Below are 23,887 nucleotides of genomic sequence, written 5' to 3'. Positions count from 1 at the left end.
GACCTCACGTTACTACTAAATTATTGGAAATAAACTGAGAAACAAGTTACATGTTCTAATCTCTACACACATTCAGATTTTAAGCAGAGAAAATAAAGTAGGAAGGCTCAGAAATTATTAAATTTGGGAAGGGCTGATCGAAGTTCCTTCAATAACCACAGTATTCACATGTCGAATCTTGAACCAATCCTTTCCTTGATCCCTCTCTAGTCTTTCTCGGAATCTTGGCAGCATCCAAAGCACCTGCAACTCTCTTAGACTACTAATGTGTTGCAATCCTTCAGGAATCATCTTCAGTTTCAGGCACCACCCAATGCTCAACGTCTCAAGCCTCGGCATTGATCCTTTCTCAATCTTCCAATCTCGCAGTCTAATTAAATGTTTAAGCTCAAAATCAACCAGCTTTGGAAACCCACCTTCAGAACAAACCATCCTCTTCCCCACATACGCTTGCATTCTCAGTTTCAAGACCTTCAACTTTGGCATCTTCTCAAGCGCTGCCATGGGGTCTTGTTTCAGCTTGGAGCATGACAGTGACAGTTGAGTGATGTTCGCAGTGGCCAAAAATACATGCAGATCAGACAGCTTCCGTAGCCTTCCGGACAAGTGAAGCTTACGTAGATGCGCATGTGATGTTCGTGGTTTTGTCGCTGACAGTTCTGGCAATGGAATTGATCCGAAACCCTCCAGCTTTAGTGAATAAAGGTTCTCCAAGTTAAGAATCCTATGCCACAGTTGGGGTTCGAAATCGACATGGAATCCCCCATAAATTCCCAGCTTTTTGAGATTCGTCAAGTTGTGCAAGCCATTCTCAATCCAAGGGCCGACCCTTACGACTGATAAGCTTTCTAGGTTTCTCATGGCATGGAATTGCAAGTGCCCGCTCTGCACATTGTCGTCCATGTTCAGATGTCTCAGTTCCTGAATGGTGCAAATGCTATTGGGTATGAAGGTGATGAGGTTATGCCTTATGTCTAGACTCCTTAACCTTTTGAGTTTCCCCATCCCCTCCGGGAGACCTTCCAGTGAATTATACCTCAAATCCATGGTTTGCAGGTTGTGAAGCCTACATATGGTCGATGGAAGCTTTCTCAGTCCTGCACGTCTCAATCCTAAGTACCTCAGATGAACCAAAGTACCTATGTCACCAAGTAGCTCCGACATCTGTATAGACTCGAGATCCAATACCCGCAGCAACTTGAGTCCTCCACAGATGAATTCAAGATGTTTACTTGGAAGCAGATACCCTGTTTTATCCAGGTTGATGCACACCAGAGTCCTGAGATGGGCAGCACTGTGTACTACGAGTGGGATATAAGGACCAGTGCTGCTAGAATGAATGGCGAGTCTCCTGCATTTGATTGGGAATTCGAAACCATTCTCTGTGTAAAGGGAGACGAAATCTACCTGCCGAGCTTCTGATATCGCTACGTTCCACATCAATGGATGAAGATGGCATCTTTTGGTCCTCCCATTGGGTCCCTTTCTGGTGGCTTGAATCAAGTTCTTGTTGATCAATATGTCCAGGAAGTCCTGCCCAATTTCCTCAGGGGTCGAGGTTCCCCGTCTCGAATGCACGAATCCTTCCGCAACCCATTTTCGGATCAGTTCCCCTGAATGAATTTCAAATTCTGGAGGGAAGACTGTGCAATAGAGGAAACACCATTTCAAGTTGCAAGGCAAGTTGTGGTAGCTCAAGGCTAGCTGTTGAGAGCATTGCTTGAAAAGAGAGAAGGGCTGTGAATGGATACTCTCAACTGTAGCAGACCAGACGCTCTGTATCTTCCTTCTTCTGCTTAAGAAATTCCCAATTTCTTCAATAGCAAGAGGAAGGCCACCACAGGTCTGAAGAATCTGTTTCCCCAAACTCTTCAGCTCAGTTGGGCATTCATGTTCCTTGCTTCTCAAGAAGACCCTGGTACAGAACAGCTCCCAGCTCTTGTTCTCATCCATGAGGTGTAGCTTGTGTTGACGATGTGTGTGAGAACTGCTACAATTGTTGAGAAAAGAGGCCACTTGTTTATCACGGGTAGTCACTATGATCCTACTGCCATTAATGCTATCTAGTGGTAAGACTGCTCTCACAGCCACCCACACTGCAACATCCCAAACATCATCAATGACCATGAGATACCTCTTGTTGCTCAGCCATTCGGAGATGTCGCCGGCGAGATCCTCGACACTCGCCGTCTTCCTCTTCTTGGATAGTCTCTTCCCCAGCATTTCGCTTGCTATGTCCTCCAAAAGTTTTAATGGTTCACAACCTTGGCATGCATTTATCCAGAGGTGACGTTGGAAATGAAACTTGTAATTTACAGAATCAGGATCAAGGACAAGATGATGAGTTCCCTTGGTGGAATTGTAAACTTTATTCGCTAGAGCAGTCTTACCTGAACCAGCCATGCCAACTATTGAGATTACTTGGAGGCGTGGGTCTGGGTCATTCAAGAACTCCATCAGCTTCCTTGCATCCTCGTCGAAGCCCACCACAGGAGGACAAGAATACCATGATCTCCAATCCCTAATGCTGGAGCTCCTTGACGTCCAGGTAAGGGAGCCCAAATCAATATCGTTAATGCCATAGATTCTCCGCGTCCTGTGGTCGATATGGTCAATCTCAAGCTTGATTTGTTCTATCTCCATTCGAAGCCGACGACATGCAGTCATGCCAATTCGAAGCCTGGCAATCATGTCCCCAGTAAAATTGGCTGGTGTTGCAGTTGATGTTTTTGTTGTTGAAGTGGTGGAGGAGGGTGGGGGCTTTGATGCCATTGATGAGACTTGGGAGATGAAGGTCTCAAGGAGGTCTTCAATGCAGCGAGCAGCGTTTCTGACGTCCTGCAGCCATAACCTGACTCTGATGTCAGACTTGTTGGAGCCAACAACATCGTTCAGGAACATCATGAGCCTCTGCATTTGTTTGAGAATGATTTTGACATGATCTCTCAAGCCACGGAAGATATGTTCTTCTTCACGAAGCAAGTTAACCAGCTTTTGAAGGATATACACTACATCAATCTCTGCCATCTTCTTCTTCTTCTTCTTCTTTTCGTTTGCTTTGCTTTGCTTCTCCTCACTAGTTACTCCTTCCCTGCTTCTAACCCCTCAAGAAGTTTGAAGGTTGGAAGCAATGAGCTAACTAAGGAAGGAATACAAATTGCTTAAGAGGCACTCCGCGAATCAATTTGCTAGTGGAACACACCCTTTTTTTTTAACTTTCTTCGTGGGGTAAAGAAAATGGACGTTAAATACTTGGCAAATTCTATTTTCGTACAAGTGTCACAATCAATTAGAATTCAGATCCTCTCCATCCAAGTCTTACCTCGGGTCCTTCCAACCGTTGGACGGAGAACGCATGGACAGAGAGGATGGCAACCGTTGGATGCAAAGGTTAAAATGAAATAAATATATATAGAAATTTATATTATATTATTTTAATATATTTAAATAAAATGATATATATATATATATATTTGTGTATTTATAAAGTGTTTAGTCTTTTCTTTATTCTCTTTTTAGGAAAGAGTTCTTTATTTAGTGCAACATCGAGAAACCGAGAAGTTTATCTATTAACTTTGATTTATAATAATAAGATATGCTAATGCGTGTGTGCGATGTACGAGAGAGGACAGATAGGTTTGTTGTTTTAATCTACCCGTTGTAAGATTATAATCATATCTACTCAGTAGTTCAATCTGAACCGTCAGATTTGTAGCCAAACAATTCAACCTATACGAACAAAGTCTTGAACTATCCTAGATAAGGACCTCAATGTGTATAAAAAACCCTCTAGTTTTACAACAAAGTAAGATATAAAGAAAATTCGAAAATCTCTCTGTACTTAGATTTTATTAGGGCCTGTTTGGTTATTTGAGTCTAGAGATTTTAAATTTATGGAGTCATGGTTCATAAAATTAATTGTTTGGTTTTCCCTTCCCCCCCCCACCCCCCCCCCCACACCCCCCTCCACCCCTTCTTTCTTTTTTTTTTCCCCCTTTTTACCTTTATAAGACCCCCCTCCTTCCCCCCCCCCCCCCACCCCCCCCCCCCCCTTTTTTTTTTTTTTTCCTCCTCTTTCCTTTTTTTTTTATTTCTCCACCCCCCCCCCCCCCCCCCCCCCTCCCCCCCCCCCCCCCCCCCCTTTGGTCCTTCCACTCGTTAGTTAAGAATATTTCTATCCGAGATCGCATATCGACTAAAAACACCTTAGTTGATTACCAATATGTCTCCTTTCTTGGTTCTTTGGAGCCCCTTCTTCTTTTGTCTCCCCTGCCTTTGGTTTTCTTTCCTTGTGTTGGTCTTCTCCTCTGCTCCTCCCTTTCCCGCTTTGGTTTCCTTTCGACTGCGGTGTTTGTGTTTTTAGGTTTGGGGGCCTCTCCTTTTTGCATCCTTGATCTCCTCATCTACGGTTCCTTTAGCCCACCTGCCTCCTTGTTCTGTCGTTTTCCCTTCGCCTGCCTCTTCCTCTCCCCCTTTGTGGATATTCAATTAATATTCTAACATTCTCCCACTTGGCTTTTTTGTGCCTCGTCCATCTCCTTTGTTTTAGAACATTTGAAAAATACTTGAACTTTTGACCTTTATGTGCACACTTTATATTGGTCGAGGATAATCCTGGCTCAATCCCTTCCATGGCCTTGTCCGATCATGCTGTCCATCTTTTATGCACCGGACCATCCTGGTCCTCTCTTAACTTTCTGTAGATGCAATTGGTAGTGTGGCAACTTATCTTTATAGAAATCCTCATGTGTCATTCTCGTTGTCAATCCAAATCTCTCACTTTATGGTTCCCATGACCGACTCTGCCCGGAGTTCTTTTGGTTCCCCCCCTGACTTTGCCCTTCTTTCGGTTCCTCCCCGTGACTCTGCCCGGCTGTCTTTGGTTCCTCGTGACTCTGCCCTGTTATTGTCTTATGGTTCCCCGACTGTGTCATCTTTATAACTCGAGTTTTAACTTTATGTGTTACATGACACACCTTAGGCTAATACATGTGCCTTAGCTTTTGCTTAGTTCACATACTTTAAGACTTTCATAACATGCAACATGATTTGTGAAGATTATATGTCACCAGACTTTATTGAATTCAAATATTATCGGTGCATACCGAACAGTCGTAGTCCTTTTACACTAGAGCAGTTCTCCTCCCACTCCCGCATCTGGTTCCTCCTCCCTGTTCCCTGTCTTCCTCTGGGCGGGGCCCTTGTTGGGTCTTCCTATTTCTTCTTGCTCTCTGTGGTGTCACTTCTTTAACATTTTCTTTATAGTCTCTTAATTTCCATGTGTTTAGACCTTGTGATACCCTTATTGTTGTTACCCCCTTTTATCACGGTCCCGGTGTCTTCCCTTGTCCTTCTAATGGGTTCCTTAACCAAACAACTTTTTCTTTAGTGGTCAAATCTCACCATCATGTATTTAGACCCTATGATCACACATTTCTTGTTGTTATAAACCCCTGATTGTGATCATGTACAACTGGTGGATCTATGCTGTTATAGACTGTCAATTATCTCGATGAGATTCTTTATCAAACAATTTGATACGCCCCATACATGTAGCAAACTCAACCTTTATGATGAAATAAGTAATTTTACCTTATTTTACACTTTTCACTTTATCCCTCTGCCATCGGCCTTCGTGACTTCTTATTTTCGGACATTAGCGGTCTTTTCCTTTGCTATGGTCCGGCGCTTGTGTTATCTTATCTCTTGTCCTCTTCGTATCTCGATGTACTTTCTTCAATTGTTCTCTCTCGGTATCCTTTATGGACAACCGTTAGCTCGTGTATGTCCCTTGAGAATCAAACCATTCTCGTATGCAATCTAGCATCTTGAACTTCTTTAATATTTTATATGCCCTCTGGGATCCTTGCATAACATCCCTATGGATCTCAATGCCCAAGACAGTGCCTTACCGGTCTTTTATTCTTTCTCTCTTGCTCGTCTTTATGCGGGGCCCGTCCTCTAGTGGCTTTTCCTTTGGTTTTCTCCCCCGCCTTGCCTTTTTTTGATCTACGTTTCTCACTCGATGGTCACAATATTATTAATCTTTAAACACCATAGTTGGGCTTCTTCCCATTGACTTCTTGGTCTCCCGATGTTTCATCCCGCTCCTCGGGTCTCCCGCTCCTCGGGCTTGCTGGACTTCTTTATTAGGTTTTCAATTAGAGGCATCTTCACATCTATTTGGTATAACTCTAGAGTCCTTGGGTGGTGGTTTCACTAGTCTACTTCCTCTTTATGGTAAACTCTTTAGCTTGCCTCTGGTTTTAACCTTACTCTTTCTTCTGTTTTATTAGTCTTATCCCCCTTTTGGGTTTGCCTTTGGGCACTTCGCCTTCCCCTCTTTGTCTCATCCTTATCTTTCTCGTTGCCCCTCTATCTATTCACTTTTTAGTCTGGGTCAACCATATGCCATGTTATATTCATGTTCATTATATCAAATAGTCGGAACAAGCTACATTTCTTGGCTATATCAAACTCCAGAAAAACTATTTAAGAATTCACAATTCGTTGTCTTAACAATGATGGTAAAACAGATCCGAGTAAGAAACAATTAACATGAAAACTTTTATGTTCCAACTTCTACATACTTGATTATTCAACCTTAGATTTGAGAACAACTCAAACGCTAAAATGGTTTAAGTTTGATTTATGAATAATTTGCAATGGAAAAGGGAGTAAAAAAAAACATATTTGAAGGACATGATCAGGATATAAGTTTATCGCTTCCCTTATAAAAATAATTCGACAAAATAGTTTTCATACCATCTTTCACTATGTTCACAAAATTGTGATTAAGCCTTTCGGTTACACATTTTGCTCGACTATCAAACATAGTACACCAACTATATCCGAATCTTCCAGTATTTGCAATGGGCCCTTAGTCTCCGATCCTCATATCGGCCATAATACTCTCCTCCCCGATCGATCTAACAATTTCTTAACTTCATCTAAAAAATTCTTGAAGATCTTAGAGATTTAGATTATTCTTTAATTGAATACAAAAACCATATTAAGAGTGGTCATCAACAATATGATGAAATAATAATATACGCAAGGTGGAGGAATAAGGACCACTATCTAGACACCATGACTAATGGGACAAGAAAAATCAAATCTTCAACAAAACCAGGAATCATAGCTTTCATTTTCGCACTTAGTTAACCGGACCTTATACTCAATGCAACTTCTACTTACAACAATCATCTTTATTTATAAGGAAGTTTTCACAGGTCCCAAATTGTTAGTCTGACCGGACTCTTAGTCTTTACCCTGAACATTTTTATGAGTATTGATGCTCATAAGAACAAAGTTTCTTCTCGAAAAAGGTATTGATCTTTATAATTTCAAACTCGGTAGAGGATGCAAAGGGCATTGATGGATAATAGCAGGGTAATAAAGAAACATTAGGAATCTGAGTTTTATCTTAAAAAATAATCATCCCGATGAAATAATCCCTAACTCCTCCAAAACCATCACACCTTATGATAAAAAACTCTTCGAAATATACTTATTTCAACACTAGATGAGACTTAGTATCTTTACGCTACGCATTCAACAATTTCCAAACGATGCATTCGGTGGGTAAACAATTCATCAAGTGTTCCTTGATGGACTTCTGTAATGGGCGGTAAAAGAACATAACTACTTTTCACCTCTCAAAAATCAACTTTTGTCTTCTATACTCTTATGAGTCATATCCATCGATTACTCAGTAACAAAGAATGTGTGGTTAACAACACATCATCAACAATTTCTTGAAGTTTGACTTTTTAAGAATCTCAATAACAATCATATTGTTATAGACAGAAAATGTGACTAACAGAAGAGCACACATATATCATCATGAAAACACCTTTGGACAAATTCATGACATACAGTTGTGATACTCCCTCACTTTATTAGTACTTTAATATGTAACTTATTAGTACATCACTAGAAAGAGCACACATATATCATTATGAAAACACCTTTGGGAGAAATTCATGACATCGTTGTGATACTCAATCACTTTATTATCACTTTAATATGTAACTTATAAGTACATCACTAGAAAGAGCACACATATATTATCATGAAAACACTTTTTGGCAGAATTCATGACATACAGTTGTGATACTCAATCACTTTATTATCACTTTAATATGTAACTTATAGTACATCACTAGAAAGAGCACACATATATTATCATGAAAACACTTTTGCTGCATTCATGCTATAGTTGTAATACTCCATCACTTTATTAGCACTTTAATATGAAACTTATAAGTACATCGCTTTATTATCACAATGTGGGTAACATATAACTTATAAGTGCATCACTTTAAAGAATACACATATATCATCATGAAACACCTTTTGGACAGAATTCATGACATATAGTTGTGATACTCCCTTATCGTCGCGTCCATGGGTATTCCAACCTTCAAAATTTTCCACCTTTGGGTGTATAAACTTCTTAGATTAATCAACTCCCAACCAAATGTTGTACATGTCTCCCTCTTAATGCTATCACATAATTACCACCTTTGGGCGTATAAAAATGCATTAACATCAAGAGACATCCCATTACTATATATGGCTGACATTCCATAAACCCAACCATGAATGCCACTTTGGCAGTCACTCACAATCAAGCTCATGAAATTCTCATATTGGGATATACTTTATGTTACCTACAAATAATGCTAATACATTGTTTGGAAGAAATCCAGATTACCAAAAGGCAATCGAAGCATGTATAAAATACATCATACATTTATATAAAATTCCAAATTACCAAAAGGCAATCGGCATGTTAATACATCTACATTTAATTCCGGATTACCAAGGCAATCAGCTGTTAATACATCATACTTTAGTTCCGGATTACCACATCAGCATGTATAAATACATCATACATTTAAATTCCGGATTACCAGGCAATCAGCATGTATAAATACATCATACATTTAAAATTCGGATTACCAAGGCATCTCTTTGCTAAATCCGGATTACGAGTAATCAACCCTTTATAAGGCATGCATGATATATATTTTACAATTGTATAATATCATATAAACATGCTTACATCAGCCATTTGATAAAAAATCCATATTAAAAATTTACCCAACGTGAAATTACATATACAACATAATATGTCATATCATGTTTCATACATATAAAAGTGGAATTTGGTCATGAAAATAATTCCATTGTGTCCGGAAGGGTCCAAAACATAAATCCCCAAAGAATGCTTTAAGTTCCTTACGGTTTAGCCAAAAATAAAAAATACTAAATAATAGCATTCCATTATCCTCAACCAAACTGTATATTATTTCCTATATGGGGTAGATTGGGTCTTGAAAATGATTCCATTGCGTTCAAATGATCCAAAATATACCCCGCCTTTAGTTTCTTACGGTTTGTCGATAACATACTAACATATGTATTCTGTTTTTTATTTATTTATTAAACTGGTTCAACCAGCAATAAACGGTCTAATAAATCAGAATCTTATTAGGCCAACCGGACCGAACCGAATAAGCATTGAATCAATCTAATTGACCGATCAATCAGCATTGATCGAATCAAAATTGAACCAGAATCTAAATTAGAATCGATTCAAATTGAACCGAAAATCAAACCAGAAATCGAATTGAACCAAAATTGAACCGGAATCGAATCATAATTACGAATCGCGAGTTCTCGCTGAGTCACTTTGGTCCAATGGTTCAAACAATAAATCCGGTTCGCCCGTTAATCCATTCGCTTGGACCGATGACTGGTCACCGGGTCGCCCGTTTGACCTGCGGGTTCAAATCGGGTCCCTTGGCGGTCTGGGTCGGGTTGACCCCCCGTTGACTCGGTCAAACTGCCACGTCGCACCGCACAAATTTAAAAAGATCAAAAGATGCTGCTGGATTCCGCGCGTTCCCCTCCGTCCGTGGAGACCCATAATATATCATTTCTTCGTTTTTCCGAGATCTCGCGTGGTAGTTTTAGATTTTCAAAATTCTTTCTAGAAAAAAGTTATTGACAAAACCCCACGGTTTTGTTAAAAAAATCGGAGACATTCCGTTTCTGGTTCCATTCTGAACCCTAAGTTCATCTCACTCTTATGGGTTTTTAATCGATTCTATCGCTCGATACCCATGTGATATTTCTATCCGTCGCATGATCACTAACACCTTGTTGATAATGACACGATGATGTGGCATACCTTTCTATGGTTCTATTGAGCGCCATATCTTCTTTATGTCTCCCACTAGGAACAAACTTGAGGTGGAGTTGATTCTATGATCAACTTGATGTTATCTTCTCCTCTAGCTCCTCCCTATTCCCGGCTTGATGGTATATCCTTTCCTGCGGATGTGATTGTGTTATGATTGGGTTTAACCTCATCCTTTATATAGGCAAATCCGTTAGATCGTCCATCAGATCTACGTTCCTTTCCCCACTCCTCCTATAGGTTCTAGTTCGTTTTCCCTTCCTCCTCTTCCTCTCCCCTTTGTATATTCATTAATATTCTAAGGGGGTGGGGGGTCGGATAAGCAAACTCCGTTGTGTTTTTTTTTTTTTTTTTTCTTTTTTTTCCCCGCCGGGGGGCGCCCCGGTTGGGGGGGGGCCGTTGTGGGGGGGGGCGGCCGTGTGGGGCCTTTAGGGGGTGCTTCTTTTTTTTTTTTTGGGTGTTGTTTTGGGTGTTCCCTTTTTTTTCCCCCGTGGGGGGGGGGGGGGGCCCCCCCCTGTTGTTTTTTTTGTTGGCTTTACTTTATAATTTTACCTTTTGTCATATACATCTTTTTTTTTTTTTTTTTTCTTTGGTCTGTTAACTTTACCTTTAGTTCTGTTACCTTTTGTTTTTTTTTTTGGGTCTGTTAACTTTACCTTTAGTTCTGTTACCTTTTGTCATATACATCATACCAGGAATGGAGATGCTCACCTTCTAGTGGAGGGGGCTTTGAATTTAGGCTCCAAATTGTCATCTGTGCCCAAGAGAGCAGCCATCCATCAAAGTCAAAGTTAACAGAAAATTAACCTTTTTGGGTTTTTTTGTAATATTTCAAGTTCGCAAACTAAAATATTGTCCATTTAAGTGTGAAAACAAGAGTTTGAATCCCATGAAAGTTGACAAATGAAAAATGAAAAAAAAAAAAAAAAAAAAAACTCTATATCTTTTGAAAAATCTGACCATCTGGAAAAATTTTCCAAAACAAAAAAAAGGGAATGTCAATAGCAGAGACAGCCTTTCACATCCCATAATTGGTGTGCACCTTCCACCTTCCACCTTCCACACTCTTCTTACTGAAACACCATTGGATGATGACTCGTTTTTCTCATTCCCCAACTTAAAGAACAGTTCAGCATGAGGATCTGGAATCAGAAAACCCTTCAGGTAGGTAGGCGTACGGTTAGAATCTGATCTTGGGGGAGTGAATGGGTTCCATCTGAGCACCTACAAGAATAAGATCCAATGATATATTCTCCATTCTCCAATGACAAGGTATACTACTGAAATTTCTTAAAGAATAAATCAAGAACAAAACATGTTTGTGAATTGTGCCTTTCACCAGTAGATCCCATTTTTAACCCAGAGATGACTTGTTATGATTCTTCCCGACAATCTTAACTAACAATTGTCAATTTAGGTAGAATCTTGATGGCTATGCCAACTAACTAAATTCTACCATTCACAACAGAGATATTCCTAAGCATTGTACAGCATTTCTTTTGTGAAGGCGTTGAAGTTTAAGCAGAACTGTTATTTCTGAACAACAATGGAGGCTCTGTTTTATTGACCTTTTACATCAGCTTGCTTGCTACTTACGCTTTGGATCTTCATGGTGGGTTTTTAAATTTTGGGTAAGCTGTAATGGGTCCATAGAAATCATTTGGGGGAATGCATTAATGCTCATCTTCTCACTTTCTAATGCAAAAAAGGATCAGTGTCCATATCATGGGTAAGCTTAAATGGCATTGTTCTGGATTATTCTGGTTCAGACAACCCAGACAAAGAATCAAGTGAAGATTAAACTCCTGAAGACAGAACAAACATAATAAACCCATTTTTATTCAGTCATGATCAAACCAGTCATAGCAATTGGAGGCCCACAGGCTGGTGTCTGAAACCCAATTGATCATTTATCATTTGTAGTCAAGAAATAGCATCAAGTTAGCTCAATAGTTGAAATTGAGGTGAAAGTAAAATTGTTAGTCCTTGTTAATTTAGGATTTCTAATCATAACCTATATTTTTCTGGTTAGTACCTGATGTGGCTGTTTCTCTTGATCAAATAGAGTTGTGGGTTTAAAAATGAAAATTTAGAAAACTAAAAAGTCTCGAGTGTAATATAAAAAAGCTCTAATTCACACCCCTATCCTTGTTTTCATTCATAACCATGTGAGACATAGCAAAATATCAAACGTACATACCGAGAGGAAGATAGAGACCAAAGCAATATACCACCCCCCATGCATTACTACATTTTCAAGGACATGTTTGGTTACATGAATCCAGAGATTTGAAATCCCTGGATTCACAAATAGGAGATTTATATCCATTTGGTTGTGTGAATCTTTGGATTCATGAAATCTAAGGGATTCACCTTTTTACACTAAAAACATGAATATGTAGATTTATGGATATGGGGTGTGATGCATCCAAAATCTGTTCTTTGAGATCCTGGGGAATGACCTGAAGTGGCCCGACCTGGGGTCGGGAGGCCACCTCCGAAGGCTAAGTCAAAAGCTGCTCAGCCTTGAGATCCTAGGGAATGAATGACCTGCAAAACAAAGTTAGAAGTGGCCCGACCTGGGGTCGAGAGGCCACCTCCGAAGGCTAAGTCAAAAGCTGCTCAGCCTTGAGATCCTGGGGAATGACCGGCAAAACAAAGTTTAGAAGTGGCCCGACCTAGGGTCGGGAGGCCACCTCCGAAGGCTAAGTCAATAGTTGGAACATCACAGAGCTCTGGCCATTTGTAGAGCTTAATTGAGAGATAGAAAAGAATAAGAACCATTGAGTTACTTCCCCTTTGTAGCGATTGCTACATTATATAGAGTTTACCTTTCACTCTTGACCGTTAGATTCGTTCATGATCCTTCTTGGTGGCCATCCGATTGTAGGGTTTTCCCCCTTTTCTCGAGAGTGGAAGTAGTTTTCATGATTAACACGATTACCCACTTTTCATGGTAGTTGTAACCGTATATAACTCAATCACGTATCCCGAATTTTTCGGGATCATGCTTATCCTTGGAACCGCAGGGTTTCTTCCTCATCACACTATAATGAGCCGACCGAATGCCCGAACCCGACCATGGTGTCCGAACTCGACCATGATATCCGACCCCAACCGTGGGGTCAGGCCGTCTTTGACCGAGGTCAAAGACTGAATCGAAGATGAACCCGATTCAGCAATATTTTATCCACAACATGATGAAATCCAAAGATTTCATCTCTACTATAAAGGCGCTAAACATTTGAACTATGACTCCATAGATATTTTTTTATAGATGAATCTACATATTTCATTCCAAATATTCAGGCTAACCAAATAGTTAATTTTATGAACCATGGCTTCATAGATTTCAAGCTCAAGTAACCAAACAGCCCCTAATAAAATCTACCTAGTAGATCAAGCAAAGTTGGAAACGCTCTAGCATGAGAGCAGAGAGCACAGTCTTGAGAAACATCGGGAGTGTTTAGGTGTGAGATGAAAGAGCAACAAGTATTAACTTTTAGGTTCTTTTTTTATGTAATTTTACCAATATACCCTCATTTTGCATCATATAAATCACTTGGATTCTCAAGGTGTACCATAAAAATCATTAATATTTGAGTTTTTTTTTATTATTATTATTAGGAGCTCACTTAAGTGGGGGTGAAAGTATGAGATGTCCATTGAAGTGGGAAATATTACTAAATATCCACTTATAACTTAAAAAAATTACTCATTACCCACTATGATGCTTTTTCACATTTTCTATTAACTTTGAAATTGAAATGACCATTTTGCCCATGGGAGGTATTATGACTAAATTACCTTCCATACTCAAAGTGAGGATCATCTCGCTCCCCTGATTCTGTGCTCCCCTACTTTACAATCACAAATTACGTGGGGCTTACAAGTAAAAAATAATAAAATATTTAATATATCTATATATATAGGTACCCTATAATTTGTGGTCAACAACCGTCAGAGGAGCACACACCCGTTAGGGAAGACGATCCAAACTCTCATTCTCAACCCTTAAGTCACCCATCTTCTTCTTACACTTCGCTGGCAACTACCACCCCTCCTCCGTGCCAACAACTACTACCCCCACCTTTCCACCTCTCGCTATCAAAGTATAACTGAACAAATTAGGGCTCATCCATGCAAGAAGGCTTAAAGAGTCCAACTGTGAAGATTTGTCGACTGAGATTCCCGATTTGGTCCAGCTTGGATATCTAGCCAATTAAAGATTTTTTTTTTTTTTTAGCCAATTAAAGACTAACCGTAGATTTCCAAGAGAAATAAAGGCCTATATTTTTGGTAACAATAACCATTAATATGAATTTATGGCCTATAATTACTTTGACTCTAATTGGTAACAATAACCATTAATATGAATTTATGGCCTATAATTACTTTGACTCTAATTGGTAACAATAACCATTAATATGAATTTATGCCTATAATTACTTTGACTCTAATTGGTAACAATAACCATTAATATGAATTTATGCCTATAATTACTTTGACTCTAGACTTCCTTTTATTCTTTCATTAAATGAAATTAAGTATCATAATAAATATCAAATACAAATAAAAATAAAAATTTGTTTGGTTATATGAATCAAGTGATTTCAAATCTCTGGATTCATGAATTTGAGAATTATACCCGGGTTGTAAAAATCTCTAGATTCATGAAATTTAGAGATTCACCTTTTTACACTAAAAACATGAATCTGTAATTTATGGGTAAGGGGTGAAATCTAGAGATTTCAAAAAAGCTATACATTTACATATTCACAAAAATCACGTTGATCAAATAGATTTTTAGGATGAATCCACAGATTTCATTCCACAACCAAACATCTAATTTTATAAATTATAATTCCATAGATTTGAAATCTCCAGACTCATGTAATCAAACAAACTCCAAATGCAATTGGAAAAATGAGAAAGGTTTTATTATTATTATTATTTTATTTTTTGCAATTGGAAAATAAGTATGATTATAGATAAAAAAAGGCAACAAATGCAATTGTTATTCTTATGGTAAATTAAATTAAATTAAATATAAGTTTGTGTATTCTCTTTTTGGTGCCAGGCCCACCAGCCTGTGCTCTTTAGTCTCGTGCCACTTAAATTGGAGGCAATTAGATTCAAAAACACATGATTATATGTGGATTAGGGCTAATTAATTAAACTGAAGATAAGAGAAAATGCACAAGGAGTGGTGGTAGGAGAGCGTTCAAACTTCTTTCTCTGAAAATTTTCGAAACTACCAACTAATAAACAGGGATATAGAGCCCACCCACTTTGAATCTTAGACATTGGATGGTCAAACCTCGGCGTGCCATTAGTTTATATATATTTTTTTTTCTTTTTTTAATTTCTTTGAAACTGCAGTATCTAATTAGGGTTCAAATCCTCTGCAGTGCCCAAGTGAGCCATCATCATGTTGTCAGCTCTCAATGAGTGTCGCATGTTGATTATGGTATCTTTAAATCGGTCTAATCAATTTGGTTCTTCATCAACAAGTTAAATGGGAAATAACTCAAGGGTCGAAAATTCATAAGGGACACATGGCGCTCATTGAGAGTTAGTTGCCAAATGGCCGCTCACCTAGGTGGTGAAGAGGATTTGAAGCCATCCAGTTCAGCTTGTACATACCATCGACCAATCCTAAGAAGGAACTTATTGGATTCAAATCTTCTTGTCCAACTTTTCTGTCATTCGTCCACTTCTTAGTAAAGAGGTCAAGGTTCAATTTTTCTTTCTTTTCCGTCAGGAAAAATATATGTGCTCTTTTTCACCATACAATGGGAATGGAGTCGTGTAGGTCTCAATGAGAGGTCCCCCCCCCCCCCCCTAATTCATTTTATCATTATTTAAATGTGAGATCTACTCCTATTGTATATGAAGAAATGTCAATGGAGCATATATACGAAGTGATTCAAACCCTGTGATACCCCCCTCCCCCCAATCCAAAAAAAAAAAAAATGTAACTTTCAACTGGATCCCCTGAGGTTTGGTCTATGTCATTTTTAGTTTAAAAAATCTGAAACTTTGCATCTGCATCCCTTGTGCTATAGAAAAAGTTAATTTAAGGACAAATTATCACTTTTATGACCAATTTACCCTTATTTATTTTTTTAAAATTTTTTTTTTTCCATACACACCCCCACCTACCATGAAACTCGTGACTCCCCTTTTAGTCCAAAAATTACAAAAAAAATCATTGAATTCAAATAAATTTTACAATATAACCAACATACCCTTATATGTTAAAATAACTCAAGTAACATTTAGCTTAAACTCTATTTGCGAAGTAAAATCTTAGCCAATATGGATGAAGAGATTCCCCCTTCACCCATTTTCTTCTCCTCCCATTAGCTCAACTCAATCAAGGAGCAAACACCCATCTCCATTTAAGGTTAATCTTTGCAAATAGGGTTGAGTCATTTTAACATATAAAGGTATTTTGGTCATATTTTAAATTTTAATTCTAAGAATTTTTTATGATTTTTTTACTAAAAGGGGAGTCATGAGTTTCATGGCAAGTGGGGTGTATATGTAAAAATTTTAAATTAAAAAAAATATATATGAACAAATTAGTCATAAAAATGATAATTTGTCTTTAAATAACTTCAAAGATAAGCTGAATGCAAAATCCCAATTTAATTAAACTGAAAATAACAAACCAAACCTCAGGTCCAGTTGCCAAAAGAAAAAAAAAAAACCTTCCTGTACTCAGAAGTTTCAATTGCTGGATGAAAACCGCATGGAGCGTTCAAATCCATATCATTCATTTGCGCATGTATAAATCCAACAACCTAATTCGGTTGAGAAGATAAGAAGCATCAGAGGAACTTATCATCTATCATTTTCTTCCCATATATATCTCATTTCCAGTGTCAATTCAAGTCCAAACCCAGTTGGGCGAATGAGCTGCTTAGACATTACTAGTATTACCTGAATTTTCAAACTCTTTCATTTCTTCTTCAGTCATTTTCTCTACTTCCTAATTGTTTGTCTCTGTGGCTATGTATGTTGAAAAATAAAGAAAGGACAAACAATGGAAGGTTCATTAAGGTTTTTATTTTTTTGGGTAAGATGGAAGGTTTATTAATGCCATTCTTGTCTTACCAAAAAACAAAAAACACCAATCTTGTGATAATAAGATTAGACCAACGAGGTAACCATATGCTCTCTCAAAACAGTGAGTTTTTGGCATTTTATATACCTTCCTTTTGGAGAAAACAAATAGCTAGAGTTCTCAGACCAACAAGGTGGTTCACCTGTACTTTTCAATTTTCTTACTTTTGGCTTTTTTTTCTCTTCCAGTCTCTCTCTGACATGGGTAAGGGGTTTTTGATGCTCAGTCCCAGCTGGGCAATCTTTCATGCTTTGCTTTGTAGATGATTCAGTTGGTGGGCATGAACAGTGTGAAATAGAGACTGGAGAAGAAGAAAAAGGAAGAAACAAGCGGCAACAGCAGCAGCAATACATCTCATTTGTGATGTAAATCTCTTCTCCTCACTTTTATAATCTTGAATGAATTGAGAAAATACTGGCTAGCTTTGGACGAATGAAGCAATTTCATCTAGATTGTTTTGCATTTTGGAGTTTATCTTTCCCAGGATTAGTACTTGTTTCATAAACAGTTTCTAATTTCTATGGGTTCAATTCCAGAGGGAATTCTGGGATAAATTGCCGTTTTTCACGAAATCCCTTCAATTATCTGTCTTATCCGTTGCTTTTTTGTTGGCTGTAAGTACCAATAGCTATAGATTGGAAGGGCAAGAAAATAAAATATCAGTAGGGAATCTTGCTTTTGTGAGAATCAAATATAAAACACATATACAGCCAATAAGCTCAAATTCAGAGTCCAACTTTCTTCCTCATGGAATCATTTCTTTTCCAAACCATGTGTTTAACAAAGGGGGACTAGATTTATTGAATTTCAAGTCATCAATTAGAATATGATTAGAATACGAATGCCAAATTCATTTAACTGATTCAGTTCTTATACTGGAACAGTTTTAAGCTCTCAAGTAAGTGAAACCTTTGAAGGCTACCCAAAAAGGTATCTCCTTTTGTGAATGATGACCAATCCTTTCTGGGTCATAAAGCTGATCTGATCTCTATAAATGCTGCTGCAGGCCTGGCTGGATTTTACCATAACCTACTGAAAAATCAGTGCTTCAGTTGGTTATTTTGGATCAGTGAAGTGAAGATCTACCATAACCTAGTGAAAACTCAGTGCTTCAGTTGGTTATTTTGGATCAGTGAAGTGGAGAATGTCTAGATCACTCCACCTGAGCTCACAGGGGAAGGTTCAAAATTCTGTTGACTAGAATGTTGGTCTCTCTCTCCCCAGCCAATCGCTTTGGTCTTGTATCATTTTGATTGAGTGCAGAACATACACAGCACCCCCTATTCATTGCCTTGAGAATACATGGCTGTTCTACCTTCTCATGAACCATCTGATGATTCCTGCAACAAGGATGGGCTTCAAATAAGAACCGGTACCACATCTATCATTTTCTTGATCCATTTGGTTGTTCTGCAATTGAATCCCGATTTATTGTCTCCTGGGTATATAACATCTTTTCTCTTAACAGGCACCTTGAGGACAGGTATTGCTCACATAATTACCGCGGTCATAGGCTCTGGAGTTCTGTCTCTAGCCTGGAGTGTCGCACAGTTGGGATGGATCGCAGGTCCACTTTCCATGCTTTGTTTTGCAGTGGTCACCTATGTTTCTTCTTTCCTACTCTCAGATTGCTACAGGTACCCTGATCCTGTAACTGGAGAAAAAAGACACCACTCTTACATGGAGGCTGTGAAAACCTACCTAGGTATTAATTAAATGGCCAACCTAGGCCTTTTTCTTCTCATTTTTCTCCTTTGGGACACCTTCTTGGTAGGATTGCCATCTCTTCCCCCTCCTTGATTTTGTTTAACATAAGCTCAGGTAGAAAGCAGACTTGGATATGTGGCTTGCTTCAATTTGTGAACTTGTATGGTGTTGGTGTTGCTTATGTGATTACCACTTCAACCAGTATGAGGTACTTCTCTTATGAAGCCCATGTTTTTATATGTATTCTTTTCATGAATGATGAGACCCATGTTTGATGTATTTGATTCTTACTAATGTTCTACCGAAAAAGAAAAAAGAAAAAGATTCTTACTAATGTTAGTAAACTTACAGTGTTTACTTGTTCTCTTTAACTTTAATTGTCACTGGATTATACTGATTTCATTATTGATATCTTTGATTTCTTTTCCCTTTTTTTGTTCTGCTGGCTGCTGCAGGGCTATACAGAGATCCGACTGTTTCCACAAAGAAGGACACCGGGCTCCATGTGCATATGGGGATAGTTTTTATATGCTACTCTTTGGAGCTGTCCAGGTTGTCTTTTCTCAGATACCTGATTTCCATAATATGGAAATTCTCTCCATTCTTGCAGCACTCATGTCCTTCTCCTACTCTTTCATCGGCTTTGGCCTTGGCTTTGCGAAAGTAATAGGTATATGATTTTATACTTTCCCTTTCAGTTATTTGTTCACCATAGTCATTTGTACACAGGTTTTACAAAATTGGGTTACTGGAGTATGGAAGAGCTTAGTTTTCTTGTAAAAAGGATAATCTAATAATTAACAGCTGAACTGAAATTCTTTTATTGCTTTGGGAACATCAGTTTGGCAAGATCTTTTATATATATGGGGTTGGCCACATGAAATGGAATACGTTAGGATTTATATGGACTTCACCCTGTAGTTGGAGTTACATACAAATTGCATATGTGATCACTTCCTTTTTCTTTTCTTCTTTTGGGTGTAGGCAAATAGCAGCAAATCTTCACACAGATATATTAACATTTACAACATCACTTTTCATAGTTAAAGATGTTCATACTAATTAGTTTTTTACTCCAGTTTCTTTCTGTTCTTTGTGATTACAGGAAACAGAGGGGTTAAGGGTAGCATCTCCGGGGTATCCACATCTACAAAAGCTCAAAAAATATGGATAGTTACTCAAGCACTCGGAGACATTGCTTTTGCATACCCATACTCCATAATTCTTATTGAGATACAGGTAGGATTATTTCCTTTTAATTTACTCATCAGTAGGGACATCAAGTTTGTAAATTTCATAGATGAAGAATCTAAATATGAATCACAAAATTGCGAGATTGAAGGACACACTGAAGTCTCCTCCACCTGAGAACCAGACAATGAAGAAAGCATCAATGGGTGCAATCCTCATTACCACCTTCTTCTATCTCTGTTGTGGATGTTTTGGGTATGCTGCCTTTGGGGACGAGACACCAGGGAACCTCTTAACGGGTTTTGGATTCTACGAGCCATATTGGCTAATTGACTTTGCTAATGCTTGCATAATTCTTCACCTAGTGGGAGGATATCAGGTAATCATATGTCTCTCTTTCTGTGGTATCAAAATGGAGTGTGAAGACTCTATGTAGAAGTATAATGTAAAAATGGTGCTACAACATGCAGCCCAATGAAATGCAGGTAGCATTTGTAGTATATACTCTTAACAGTAGTAAATGTAGTCTTATCGTCTTTTGAAAGTTGAAATCAGCACATATATTCATCTCTGATGATGTAGTGATATAAATATATCTTCTTGTTCTTTTCTTCCTACAGGTATACAGTCAGCCAGTATTTGCAGTTGTGGAAAGGTGGTGTGCAGACAAGTTCCCTAACAATGGGTTTGTGAATAAGTTCTACACCCTGAGAGTGCCTGTATTGCCAGTTATCAGGATTAATCTTCTTAGGTTATGCTTCAGAACCTGTTATGTTTTATCAACAACTGGAATTGCAATGGTCTTCCCCTACTTCAACCAGATTTTGGGTGTGTTGGGTGCCCTGAACTTTTGGCCCTTGACTGTATATTACCCTGTGGAGATGTATTTCATTCAGAAGAAGATACAACCTTGGACAAGAAGGTGGGTCGTTTTCCAATTTTTCAGCATCGTCTGCTTGATTGTGACTCTGGTGACTCTAGTTGGGTCAGTTGAAGGACTCATAAGTGCAAAATTAGGCTAAGGATCTACTGGCACTTCTAATCATATGTAGGTAGGTGGCTATCAGTTAATGCTGCTGCGGCTGCTGCTGCATCTTTTTTTCTTTCTTTCTTTCTTTTTTGTTTTTTCGTTTTGTTTTTTGTTGATACAAAGAAAACAAAGATTACAATGCAGTAAGGTCATTTAAAGGTCTTTCAATCCAGATCCTATCACTTTGTGTATCTATGGCTTCATGGGCAAGTTCTTGTGCCATCTCCAGCAAATAGATTGGCTTTGATCGATATCCCTTTTAGGGATGGTCCTAGTATCAATAGATCTTGAACTAACTCCAGTGGCCATGGCTTTTGAGGACGTGGTATGAAGTCATTGATTTGGTCCCAATTAGTCCAAATAGATTTGATGTGTATGTTGTATTGTCTTGCTTTCTCCATTCCTTCTCTCAAGTCCTTAACAATAGCCAAATTGAAATTGTCCCCATCAAAAACACCGCTCCAGCAATGTACAACTTGGTTGTTGACAGTGATTCCCCAACAACATCCTGTTTTTTTTTTTGTCCTGTGGTTTACATCACCTGCACAAAAAAGCATTGTAAGAGTAGGGAGATGAATTGTTGTAAAGTTTGGTGTATGATCAATTTGATCATAGGCTGGTGTATTGTCGGGATTTAACCTATCAAGTGGTCTCGGTGGTGTTAGATGGAGGTCACAACACCAGTTACTAATAAATTTTAACACTTTCATGGGTTGTGGTAGTTCATTCTTGAATTTCATTTCATTTCGAACATGCCATATACTGAAACAAGTGATAGATATGATAGCAAACATCCATCTTAGCACAGGTTTTTCAATGTGTGAATTATAAAATAAATCCAAACAAAAATCAGTAATATTAGTGAAGAGTAGCTTTTTTGTTCTCAAGCCTAACAATCCTGCTGCCCAGACCCGCCTTGTCCATTCACAATTGAAAACGAGGTGCCAGCTCGACTCACTACTTGTACCACAAAGCCCACAATTATCCAAATTTGTGCTCCATTTGCCGAGAATCTCATTGACTAGAATTCTTTCTTTCTTTTTTTTGTTGTATTTAAATCTTTGGGTTGTATTTGATGAGGGAAAGCTTAAAGGTGTGTCTTTGCCCGTAGTTCTTAATTTGATTTCAGCTACGCCCAATCTCACAATCTCACAATCTCACTGTAGAAAGGTAGAACCATGGTATGAAGTTTCAGTGATATTTCGCAATCGCTAGATCAGTAAAGGGTGAAATGATATTTGCATTAAATCAACCATATATCAGCGAAAAAACTCAAAATATCGGCAAATGAAATAAAAATCGGTTCTACGATATATTTAGGGGTGCAAGTTTGGCCCTAGCAGCCCTAACCCGCCCTAAGCCCGAATAGGGCTTGGGCTAAAGATTTTGGCCCTAAGGGCAGGTTAGGGCCAAAATATTTTGGCCATGAACTAGGGCCAAGGGCGGGCCTGGGATTACTCTCTAGCCCGCCCAGCCCATCCCGGCCCGTCCCTGATATTGGCTCTAATTTTAGCCCTGATTCTAGCCCTGATTTTGACCATAATTCTAACCCTGATCTTGGCCCTGATTCTGACCCTAATCTTGGCCCTAATCTTGGCCTTGATATAGGCCCATGATTTTGGCCCTGATTTGAGTCTGGACCACCCTCTACCCATATGGAGAAGAATTAATTATAATCCACATGGGTGAATATTTGATACCTGTCAAATTTTAAAAAACATGGTCATGTTTTGTAAAAAAATTAATAAAAATAAATTATATCTTCATTACCAATGTAGTAAGTATCCACCTGATTTTGGCCCGATCTTGACCTTAATTTTGGCTTAGTCTTAATGTTAATTTGACCCTGATCATGTATTAGATTTTTACCATAATCTTCACATTAACATTGATATAACTATAAGTCTCGACTTTGACCTTCAGGCATTTTGATAATATTAGACTATGAGTTCACTTTTTATATTATTTTTAAGATAATTTTTATTTTTCGAATTAAGTCATTTTTAGTTCCAAAAAATCATTGATTTTTTTTTTGGACTAAGGCAAGATAATATATTATAAATAATAAAATGTAGTATATAGAGAATTAATATCTAACAAATCTACACCCCACCTTCTCATCATGAATATTGACATCTTTCTTTTGCCTCCAATGTGATATTTCAGAGGAAAAAAAAACTTATTAAGGACAGATAGCTACGTTTATTACTAAAATATAATTTTCTTTAACTATGAAAAAAATATCAATACTAAATTATTGTTGCTTTTTAACAAAATTTTAAGTATAATTTTTTTTTTTTTTTTTTTTTGAATAAGGATATTAATGGGAGGAGTTTTCAATTTCAATCACCAAAGTAATGGGAGAAGTTTCCAATTACCATCATCAAAGCAATGAGAGACTTTCAGATGTCAATATAGAATTATGGAGTATGAATTTATTTATGTTTAAAGCAACCCTATCAACTTATTGACTATTTTATCATTTTGTATGAGCTTGAATCATCTTATATTTTTATGAATTTTATTTTTAGTTTACTAATGATACTTTTATTTTATTATTATTTTATGAATTTACATTTGTTATTTTAGGTCCAAAAATATGACCAATTAAGGCTAG

The 23,887-nt window shown here is 38.0% G+C and overlaps 2 protein-coding genes across 5 annotated transcripts; one reads left to right on the top strand and one right to left on the bottom strand.

Annotated features, from left to right (window-relative positions):
• Positions 1–117: 117 nt before the first annotated feature.
• Positions 118–3,387, bottom strand: LOC148999570 (putative disease resistance protein At1g50180). The gene has a single exon (XM_089139421.1). The coding sequence runs from the start codon at positions 3,025–3,027 to the stop codon at positions 118–120; it is 2,910 nt and encodes a 969-aa protein (XP_088995547.1). The 5' UTR covers positions 3,028–3,387.
• A 13,887-nt stretch (positions 3,388–17,274) lies between these two features.
• On the top strand, positions 17,275–21,758 carry LOC148999569 (putative amino acid permease 7). Of its 4 annotated transcripts, XM_089140895.1 has the most exons (10): positions 17,275–17,475; positions 17,569–17,707; positions 18,227–18,272; positions 18,349–18,714; positions 18,811–19,047; positions 19,164–19,257; positions 19,505–19,719; positions 20,155–20,288; positions 20,392–20,619; positions 20,861–21,758. In XM_089140895.1, the coding sequence occupies exons 4-10, from the start codon at positions 18,645–18,647 to the stop codon at positions 21,260–21,262; spliced, it is 1,380 nt and encodes a 459-aa protein (XP_088997021.1). In that variant the 5' UTR covers positions 17,275–17,475; positions 17,569–17,707; positions 18,227–18,272; positions 18,349–18,644; the 3' UTR covers positions 21,263–21,758. The 4 variants fall into 4 exon arrangements, with proteins under 4 accessions (XP_088997021.1, XP_088997020.1, XP_088997022.1 ...); XM_089140894.1 differs by lacking the exon at positions 17,275–17,475 and having other exon boundaries at positions 17,489–17,707; XM_089140896.1 differs by lacking the exons at positions 17,275–17,475; positions 18,227–18,272 and having other exon boundaries at positions 17,489–17,707.
• Positions 21,759–23,887: the final 2,129 nt, after the last annotated feature.

This window comes from Hakea prostrata, chromosome 11, assembly GCF_041222555.1.
Source record: "Hakea prostrata isolate BN-2017 chromosome 11, UWA_Hpros_2, whole genome shotgun sequence".
NCBI lineage: Eukaryota > Viridiplantae > Streptophyta > Magnoliopsida > Proteales > Proteaceae > Hakea > Hakea prostrata.
Note: the sequence above shows the minus strand (reverse complement) of the source record. Positions and strands in the feature narration are given on the sequence as shown.

Bases quoted from the DNA above. Each gene is read 5' to 3' on its own strand.
- LOC148999570 (XM_089139421.1), bottom strand. From the start codon at position 3,027: ATGGCAGAGATTGATGTAGTGTATATCCTTCAAAAGCTGGTTAACTTG.
- LOC148999569 (XM_089140895.1), top strand. From the start codon at position 18,645: ATGGCTGTTCTACCTTCTCATGAACCATCTGATGATTCCTGCAACAAG. The intron at 19,720-20,154 runs GTATATGATTTT...TTGTGATTACAG, and splicing joins TGGCTTTGCGAAAGTAATAG to GAAACAGAGGGGTTAAGGGT. The intron at 20,289-20,391 runs GTAGGATTATTT...GCGAGATTGAAG, and splicing joins TAATTCTTATTGAGATACAG to GACACACTGAAGTCTCCTCC.